Below are 10,902 nucleotides of genomic sequence, written 5' to 3'. Positions count from 1 at the left end.
GCTCTCCATGTATGGGCATAAAGGGATTGTATGTATTGTGTCAGATGTCATAGACGTCATAGGACTTTCACATAACGAATAACTGAGTAACCATGTTTGGGCTCGCAGCATGTCCATACACCGTACATGGATCTCCATATACATGTATGGGTACCAGGGGTCTCCACATATGGGTAACTGGTCCGATATACATCACTGGCCAGATGGCCAAGACATGGCTTGTCGCCCTGAGGCGTCTTACTATATTATAGACTTAATAGCTGACATGAAGGGAAATCAGTATTGCCACAATTCAAAGATTGAATGCCTACATAATCAAAAGATATTTGTATTTGCACAATTAAAATGGCAGGATCCAAATGTATTCATCATTAAGAGTTCACACACTTGAAATAAAAGCGTTCACTTGAAATGGCAAGAATTGATATTCAGTTGTAAGAACATATGCAGCTACATAAAATATTGCGTTACAAATACACCAGTATAAGAGAAATCAGATTCTTCAATCTGTTACTTTAGGTGAATGACTATTTATTATCCCATAAAAAAAAGTGCTTTGCAAAAACGGATCCAACATTAGAAACACTGCCTGTTTCAATAACATTTCTATCAATACAAAATAATGTATCTAAAACACACACACTCAAGAGAAGGTGAAGAGATTTGTTTTTTTATTTTACATAAAAAAGGGTGCAAACTGGAGTTTCCCTTTAGGTGAGGAGGGAATAAAAAGTGAATTTGTTAAGGATCACATGTGACATTTTTCATATGAATCCAAAGAGGAAAAAATAGGCATCTCAGATAAAAGGACCTTTACCTTTCCACAACTTAAAAACAACCAAAAATTAAAAAAAGCAAAAAACAAAAATACTGGCTCCATCATACTCGAAGCCCTTGACTAAGTTAACTCATTCAAATACATTTTTGGAAGCAACATTCATATTTCAACACAATATTTATTTACAGTTTAAGGATTTGTCTTAATCATAGCTCTGAGAAATGCTGAGGGGGAGGGATAAACTCTTGTAGCTGTACAGTTCTGTTGGCCACAATTTGAATGACAGAAAGAAATAATAATCAAAGGATAAATCCTTTATATGGGAGAAAAAAGGACTACAATGGTGAACCTCTGTACAATTTTACAATTTCAAATAATTTCATCACAATATTGCAGTAAAGTCACCCTAAAACCTTTCCTTAAAAAAATTAAATAAAAACTAAAATACAGTAAATCTAAGACAGAAGTACAGTACAGCAATAAGGAAAAGTGCCAGAGAACCCAAAGAAGACCCAAGCCATTAATCTCCTCCTTGTTTAATCATTTTGCTTTGATTCAAGCTTAATTTACACTCCAGTGCAACACCGTGTCACCAGACAAAGATATCTGATTTTCATAAGGACATTTTGCAGTTGAGCGACTTGCGTTATTTGACAATAACTAATTTTAATTGGTTCTTTTCATCAAGTGACACATTGTGCATAAAAGTCTAAATTAGCCATTACACTCTTGGATAACACAGGAAACTGGATTACAAAAGACCAAAAGTCAAACAAAAACAATGAGCACAGAGAAGACAGAATGTTTGACTCAAGTCAACTATATGAGAAATAAGAAACTGAAATGGAATATGCTGTGGCGGTCACTCAAGATGGTAAACGTTTTATTCATTTTTTTACATGAGGACTGGAAGCCCTTGCACTTTATTGATCTAACAGTATTCGCCCCACAGGTGACTAAAGCCATAATATTCACTACGGAGACTACGGTCATCTCCAGACAGGCCATGCAGATACACACTATGCCAAGTAATGGTATATCAGTCTGGATGAGGTTTAAAGAGGAAAAAGGAAATACACATCCATCAATTTCAACAATAGGCTCAACCGTGACATAGCGGATAAAGCAGACCAATGGCTATAGGTAAATGGCAAAAATGGCCAGTCACATAAATGAATATATATATTACAAAACCGAGGGAAGCCATTAGACAACTATTACGTTGCAATGTTCCTGCAACACATTCAACACTTTTCCATTTAAGAGCACAAACACTTCCCAGCACTGGACTGAACCATCCTATTCTAGGACTTTCAAAAATGACAGTGGACACAATAAAATGAAGTACAAGTCAGAATGAGGTGGTGAAAAACATTCAACTTCAGACTTTCCTGGCACAGGTAAAGGCATGGGCTAGTAGTCTTGGGAATGGCATAAGGGAATTCAAGGGAACATTGAAGGCTATTGTCTGGTTATCCATCTTACCACGCAAGAACACTTATTCTTAAGAAGCTGGTATGCAGCAGTAGGATTGCAGCTGAAGCCTTGTTGGGGAGGACCAGTAGGCAGCAGATGGCACCGTTTTCTGTGCAGACAATTTCTTGAACTGAATAATATATCACACCCATCACTTGTGAGAATTAATTTAAGTAGACAAGATAGGCCGAGCTAGTTCAACAGCCATTCAAATGTTGTAAATCATGACTGCATGTTTGAGGTACAGCATCTCTTCCTTTATGTCAAGATAACATTGATTTCTTTCATGTTCACACTGGCTATGCCGAAGAACAATCCTGAACACAGCTTTCCGGTGTTCTTGTGAACACTGGCTATGTACAGTTCAAGGGAGTGCATCTCTCCACTCCGACATGTCTCCATTCCGACACTAACCCTATCTCTAACCCTAACCCTAAACCTTAGGCCCATGGGAGTGTCGCCACTCCGACAAGAAGTAGTCAATTTCAGAGAGGCGACATGTCGGAATGGAGAGAGCCTCCCAGTTCAAGGTAACCAATAACACATACATGGTCTCATCACAACAGAAATAGGTTTGGCATAGGAAATGGGGGCTTTCACTCGCTTAATCTATTCTAGCCTCTACTGTTTATCAATAATTTAAAGTCTCAAATCAACAAGTAGTCTACTCGCCACTCCACCGAGCAAGTAGGCCTACTGAAAAACCCCAGCTCTTCAGGGCAGTTGGTCATTCTCATCACCTATAGCACAAGCATCCTGAAGCACAATCCTTGTGTCCAATACAGTCGAGAGGCACTAAGGCATCTTAAAGAAATGAATACCGGTCATTCAAAAAGCCTATTTTCCTATTATTTCCCTAAAATGCCATCTCTGGAATCACCATACTGATAAAAGACAAAAGCAAACAAAAACAAAGAAATCCAATAAGATCTTCATATTCAAGTACTTTCAATAAAACAATAACTTAAGACCCCAGAGAAACAGACTTGAGTAACCAGGGGGTAGAAAAACCAAAAGCTATACAGTGTTAATACACATAACAAGCAGGTTTATTTACTGGTTCACAGAGCCAGTTGGCATACATCTACAACATAAGTTTCTCTACTATATAAAGGTGGCTGAGCAGGTGCACAACGCTCCACTGAGAGTTGATTCAGAGGTTGAGTGATGCATGTAAGGGGGCACATGGCACAAAAGCATAACAAAAAAGAAAACAATAAAATCCCCAATTCTTTTTAGAAAATCCCATCACCCAGCATGAAGGCCTAACATAATGAATGACGAGGGGCAGAGATAAAGTAATGAGCACTCAAGTATTTAAGTGAAATCAAATGTAGTGCAGTCACGGTTTCTAGCTGTTTGTCTGCCTCGCTTTCCCTGTACAACCATGGCTATTTGGAATGAAAAAAACAAACATATCATTTGTAACTTCACATTAGCAAGAAAACAAAAAAATTAAATTACAAAAAAAAAGAAAAGAAAAAACATTTGCTCAAAACATTCAAATAAAATTAAGCCACCATGCATGGAATTACTTCAGGGGAGGCGTCAAGAGGACAGGAAAGGTGACAGTATCAAGGGTAATTATTTCAAGGCAGTCCTCCATAACGCTAACGTAAAAAGAAAAAACAAGAAATCAAATGTAATAATACACATACTGTATTCGTCCAGCTTCTGTGACCCAGGTTCAGGGTTCAGCTGATTTTTTTGAAACCTGGTGGAATGCATTGCAGCACTGCATTAAGCGACATTAACATGATCCTAGATTATTCCACCCAATGTTTCATTTGGCATCATTCTCTGGGGCCATGGAACTTCAGTGTTGGAAGTTGAGTAACTTAACTGCTCCAGTCTACACCAATGGGGAGTACACAGTGCCAAACACTGGGTGTCACTATGCAGATACTCATCCTGCCACCATGTCCTACTTGGCTATGTGATGCTGTGGTTGTGGGTTAAGGCATTGGACAGTAGTGTGAAGAGACTGGATCTCCAAAGCACATTGCACCATTGTCTCGTTGCTCCAAGGTAATAATTATGCTCCAGCTTCGACTGGTGCAGAATGTATAAAGTCTGTTAGTTGCTGTCACACGATTAAGGTCAAAAAACATCTTTCAGAGGAGCTCCGAGTCCACCTACAAGTTTGGTCAGTTTTATATTCTTCTTGGTTTAAACTGGTCTCACTTTTGCTTTAGACAGCTTGATGTGGTTTCCTTCCCATGGGCTTGATAAGATTCTTTAAATGTCCCAATGTTCATTTGCTTTTCTGTCCATACATTCAGTGTGTATGTTTTAAGAATTGGCAAGAAAAACAAAAGGATGAAAATCAAGAGATAAATAGCATAAATAGCATTTCCTTTAGCCAATCTACAAATGTCAAAAGTTGTTTGCTCAATGAAAATCCGCCAGGAACAAAAACTCCATGAGAGCCACAGACATAAGTGTATTTTTGACACAGTTATGGTTATGGGGAGTGCTGGCAGCTTGGACACAGAATGCCATGGTCTCAGCCCATGTCCCAGTGCTATGTCTGACGACCCCTTTGGAGGAAAACAAAAGTGCAGGGGTCATAATAGTGACATAATGATACTGTTTGCAACCTGACATGCTGCTCCCTGGACGTATGTTCATCAGTGTGTTTAAATGGATCAGGCAGTTACACTCTTGGGCTCCGCACATGTTCAGGTTTACATTCACTTCAACACCAGAAACGAGGTGGGGAGCGTTGTTGCCAAAACAAGTCAGCAAAGTAGACCAGAGGCAAACTGCACTCCATTGGGGCTTGACACGGGGACAGAGAGATTGCGTTGCTGACTGTGATCAGAAGTTAAACGTGGTTTGCAACAGGTGTAGCTCAAGTTCTTTCCAGAGGGAAAAAATATATATTTTGTGATTCCAAGGATAATTGAAAATAAACAGAGAAGGCAAAGAAAAAGTGCAAATGCTTGGTTAAGTATGACAAAAATACAAATCTTCCTTTTCCTCAGCTAAAAGCCAAGATGTAGGATCCCGATCAGGCCTGTTTGCCTGCTAAATATTCCAAGCATCATGGAGGGAAGAAAAAAAGAAAAAAGAAGAAAAAAGATTTAATGAGACTCCCATGAAAACTCACAGGATTCTAATCAAACGACACATAATACCACATAATTATGCATCTTGTGTACATCCCAATAATCATTTCCATAGGTCCTCCCATCATCCAGGCATCTCCCTTTTCTTCTGGATTGGACCTTATTGATTTCTGTAATCACACAATTCAACTGAGCAAAGACACTTTTTAATGTTTCAGGCTGTGAAGGATCATTTGTGTCGCGGCGTGTTCTTCTTCCGTTTCCGCTTGAAGAAGCAGCAGCACCTGCAGAGAGTGAGAGAAAGGAGTGAGCTAGCATACAGACACCTGCAGAGAGTGAGAGAAAGAGGTGAGCTAGCATACAGACAGAAAAACTAATCAAAAGTAAGTTGCTATTATTAAACAGTTTTTTCTCACAGCCTTCCAAATTTAAGTTTGACAGATATCTGTAAGAATCACAGTAACCTCAGCTGCTGTTAGCAAAGCCACCATTCAGCACCAAGAACCCAGAGATGGCTCTCATCGCCATTCACCTGTACTTAATTGTGTTCCAATTTATCTGCTTCTATTTATGAGCCATCATCAGTTGTTCCAATTCTGGTTCCTTAATGATTCCCTCTTAATGAATGATTCCCTCATAACGGTCAGATTCCTAACGTTTTCCAATCACGATTCCTATGGACCCTTATAGGTTGGTACGGGTCCATTTTGTTCCATTTTTACACTCTCACGAGTTATGGTGCTCCTTGAAATTAAAAGGTTTTGAGCAACAGCAGCATTGTAATCGTCTAGCAGACGTGAAGTCCACATAAACAGCTCTGACAGTTTAATAGCACCACTTCCAGAAACGGGTCCAAATGTGGTGGAACCGATTACGGTTCCTCAGTGTTGGAACCGGATCCCAACCCTAATCATATGCACGTCCTAGTCAAAGCATGTGCCAGGTGCTTGGCACATCGGCGAAGAAAACTACCCTGTGCCCGTAGTACCCCGTACACTGGATAGTTGCTCTGCTCCGTTCCAAGTATTTCATTACAGATTTTCCGATAATAACTAGTAAGCCATTTCAATGTTGTAGCCGTTAAGGACTTTGAAAGCAGTTATGCTTGTATGGACAAAACCTGAGTGGAGCAGACAAAAGAGCACAGGACATGGTGAGCCTAATTAGTCACTCTAAACATACAGGATAAAACAGGGAAACAGCTATAGACCAAGACATAGGACAGTGATTGGCTATGTTTAAATTACATTATTAATAGAGACTAATGGTGAACCATGCAACAGAACACATACACAATTGTAAGTCACTGACTGAATCAAAATGTCCATATTGCTGCTTAAAAAAAATCACATAGAAAAAAGGTTCCCCCCCTTCTGTGTTGCCTAGAACTGGAGGATTGATTTGGGGGTTTGTATTGTAAAGTACAACGGTGTGATGTCATCAAGTTGTACTTTACAATACAATCCTCCAGTTCTAGGCAACACAGAAGGGGGGGAAACTTTTTTTTCTATTTCCACACAACTCCTCTAAGGTATATTAATGACATAGTTCAATATTGAAAATGGGTGGTCGTCCCCCTTAAGTCTGCTGGTTTTAAGTGGGCACTATGGTACTATAGTGAGTGTCCGTTGTTTAATACTGTATTTAAGTGCACTAGTCTGGCGCCCAGCCTAGGCCTGTCCAGGGGCGTCAATTGGGTATGCAGCTGCCATACCCTGGGTCCAGTGGTGAAAATAAAAGTTCTGGTTCTGGCTATTATGTTGTTAAATTACAGTCAAATTACTACAAATGCAAAATTTAACAAAATGGTCACTTTAACAAGGTATATAGGGCCAATTATAATTATATTCTCCACACTTGTATTCTCCCCATCTTGACAAAATGGTATATTCCCAGGTTCCGCAGGTCAGCTGCACAGGTGCAATTCATTATTGTTAATTGTGGCACGTTTACTAACATGCCAAGTTTAGCTGCACTTGTTCCAGGCCATATCCAGCCCAAGAAACCGTAGAAACGTGGGGAAAAATAGAATGTACTTCTTAAAATAAATGTAGGCCTATCATGCCTGTTGCTAAGGTATGGCAACATGACTGGTGTCTTGCATGCGCGCGAAGGCGCGCATGCAAGACACCAGTCATGTTGCCATACCTTAGCTTTTTCTGAACTGACGCCACTGCCCCATGAGTCTGATGTGGACCAGCAGAGAGGGACTCACCAAAGGTTGAGCATTTTCACGCAGCTACAGAAAAGAGAGGGGAAAGAGCGTGAAAGAGAAAAGATAGATTAATACAGCAAGACCAAGACGATGGGACTGAGCTCATGCCACACATACATGCAAACATCATGGACACACTAGAGGGCATTCACCCAATATTAGAATATCAAAGTCACTATTCGACGTTGTTCACTGAAGTCGAATATTCGCTTATTTTTATTATTTTATTGTTTTCTCTTTAAAAAAAAAATATATAGTTTATAAAGCTTGGCGAGATAGGAAGTTATAAGAATGAGTTGTCAATGCCCCTTGTGGATGAATTTGTTAATGCTCTATACCAGGGCTTCTCAAACCTTTTTAGGCTGTGACCCCCAAAATAAACATATATGAACTGGGGACCCCCACCCTGACAAGCACTTGGAATTGTAGGTAATCCATTTAATGTGACTCGGTTGCGCGGCGTTGTGAGCATGTAGATCTGCTATGTTCACAATGACCGCCTCTTTGCTTACTTAATATTTGACAGTCCTGTCCAATATTCGACTAGTCGAATACTTTGAGGTTGAATAATGAGAATACTAAAAATCACTATTCATGAATGCCCTAGGACACACACACACACACACACACACACACACACACACACACACACACACACACACACACACACACACACACACACACACACACACACACACACACACACACACACACACACACACACACACACACACACACACACACACACACACACACACACAGGGAAACAGGTGACAGAGAAGGTCTGCTAAAAGGAAAGACTGGATCAACAGTGGTGTAGGTATTTGTACTTTCCTGGAGTATTTCCTATTTCCAATACTTTCATTTCTATTCGCTACAAATATTATATTACTCCACTTCATGTATTTGACAACTTTATTTACTAGTTACTTTGTAGATTTAGATTACTAAACATCCGTTAGCCACTTCAGCCCTAAATATGTTTTGGCCAGCTTGTAGATCTGCTATTTTCAAAGATTTTTATACATTTGAAAACTTGTGAAATGGGGCATTCTGCATAATGAGTACTTTCTACTTTTGTACTTTAAGTACATTTTGATACCTATACTTTAGTACTTTTACTCAAGTAAATGTTGAATTCTGGACGTATTTGTAACAGTACTTCCATATTGCAGTATTGATACTTTTACTTAAGTAAAAAACACGAGTACTTTTTCTACCACTGTGGAAAGCTAGTTAAAGTAGCTACTCTACTTCCTGACTCCATACATAGGATCCATTCACAGTTCATGGAGGTCAAAGTCAAGATAACCAATACCTCAAATAAATCAGAGAGAATATAATACATAGGGCTAATGTGCAATGTGCTTAAAGCTTACGTTGTTTAATGGTTTATCTAGATGCAAAGTAGCTTCACAGTAGATCTAGATTCAGCCCAATGTCTTAAAAATAATTGACACAAATAATTTAAAGGGAATATTTTTTTTTTATCTGCGAATGTAGATAGAAGATAAGATGAATGAAAAACACTTTCTCCATAGAAACCTTTCCCCTCTCTATAATATCCAAAACATTAATTTAAAAGGTTTTGGTAACAAGATTAGCATTTTCTGTTACATGCACTTATTTCAACCATGAACTTGTTTGACAAGGTATCAAAGAGCCTGGCAGACAGACAGTACAGGCACCAATCATCATATCAAACGCCCGTATGAATGGAGATAAATGGAAGCTTTTCTGTTATCTAAGCAGGACAAGAAATGGGAATAAATTAAAGTGAATTAATCTCATGATGGACAAGCAATGAGGCAGAAAATATACTGTATGATATATACTCGCAAATACATTACCAAGGACATTGGGGTAGGTCCAAACAGATCTGTCAGTTATATAGATTAAATGTGCAGTATTTTGACCAAAAAAAAAAAGAAAAAAAAAGAAAAGAAAAGAAAAGGAAAAAAAGCTCTATTCAAGCTCTAACAATTTCATGGCTACTCTATCCTGATTGGGTGAAATTGACAACCCACCTGCACATTCAAACTCTGTAGCACTCACTTGCACTACCTTCAAACATTTCTGTGAAAAATTACGTTGCATTACCAAACTATTTTCCACTAGAACTGCCTTAAGAAAGAACCAAGCCAAAGTGTTCAAATGTAACACTGAATAAATATACAGGAAGATGAAACAATTTACTGAAACATTTAAAAAACTCAATCGATGGTTTAGTTTCTAAAATAACATCTGATAAGACAAAGACAGACACTGGTTAGTCCTAATTGTGTGGCAGCAAACAGCCTCTATAAGCAAGTATTAGAACTACATGCTATTATCATTTAACCACTTGAACCCCAGCATACATACAGTATACTGGGGGAACATTAGCCACAATGTGATGCGTTGTGAGCTTATTTTTGTCTAAGAGGTGTAGACTGTAGAGCAGGGTTCCCCGATTAGTTTTCCCCAAGGCAAGGGCCGAATCATGTCTAGGGTACCAAGCTGAGGGTCACAGCATTTCAGGGGGCGACAGTGGCGTTCCCGCTACTCCAGCGACAGTTCAGATATCGTTGTTGTCGGGTGAAAATCTTGTATGTCCAAAACAAATGTATCATTTTAAAAATGATTTAAACTAGTGAAAACAGCCAATCTACAAGCACACAACGCCTCGCGGTACGAGGCGTTGTGTGCTTGTAGATCTGCTGTTTTCACTAGTTTTGTGCGACGGCCTTGTACGATGAAGCAGGGCTTTACTTTGCGAAAGAACTTACAAATTTGGAGATAACGAGGTTTCCACCAGACAACGACGATATACTAGTGTTTTTGCTGCTCTTATACCACCATTATTACTGGGGTTGGTGGGGGCCAGACAGTAGCCCCCCGCGGGCCGCAAATAGCCCGCGGGCCGCCTATTGGGGAACCCTGCTGTAGAGGGTAAAAAGCGAGTACAGCAAGAAGTACAGAGCCAAGCTTACTAAGTCTAAAGGGTTTAAGAGGTTAATCAACCTTACAATTCAGTTAAGACATTGCTGCAGGAACAGATTCCAGTCTTGATCAAAGGGCATAGCTCTATCAGAGGGTAGAAAGTGGGCTTAGAGTTGAGGGAAAGGGAAAAAGCACCATGTAGACCGAGAGTGTGACTTACTTTGCTTCATCAACCACTTCAACTTCTGCCTGAGCTGTGATTGGTGCGTTGGAATGGGCAGCCAATGGATCGTCTGCATTCAGCTCCCCATTCGTGGAGCTGACCACCTTGGTGTGACACAGTAAAACATTCTGTAAGACAGTCCTGCCCAGTATCTAAACAGTTTATTTATTGGACATTTAAGGTTGGCCCATCACCTTTCAACACAAGTTACTAATTC

General features: G+C 39.6%; 1 protein-coding gene across 2 annotated transcripts in view; it reads right to left on the bottom strand.

Moving 5' to 3' along the window:
* Positions 1-696: 696 nt before the first annotated feature.
* Positions 697-10,902, bottom strand: part of csnk1g1 (casein kinase 1, gamma 1) — a 48,258-nt gene continuing 38,052 nt past the window's right edge. The window contains exons 11-12 of one of the 2 annotated variants that reach the window (XM_080729711.1): positions 10,683-10,813; positions 697-5,609 (exon numbers count right to left, since the gene is read on the bottom strand). In XM_080729711.1, the coding sequence (XP_080585837.1) occupies positions 5,555-5,609; positions 10,683-10,813 (186 nt within the window). In that variant the 3' untranslated portion in view covers positions 697-5,554. The remainder of the gene's footprint in view (positions 5,610-10,682; positions 10,814-10,902) is intronic. The other variant, XM_080729712.1, reaches the window with a different exon arrangement.

This window comes from Nannobrachium achirus (genome assembly GCF_963921795.1).
Source record: "Nannobrachium achirus genome assembly, chromosome: 7".
In the NCBI taxonomy this organism is placed as follows: Eukaryota; Metazoa; Chordata; class Actinopteri; order Myctophiformes; family Myctophidae; genus Nannobrachium; species Nannobrachium achirus.
The sequence above is the reverse complement of the archived record's forward strand: the minus strand, read 5'-3'. Positions and strand labels throughout refer to the sequence as shown.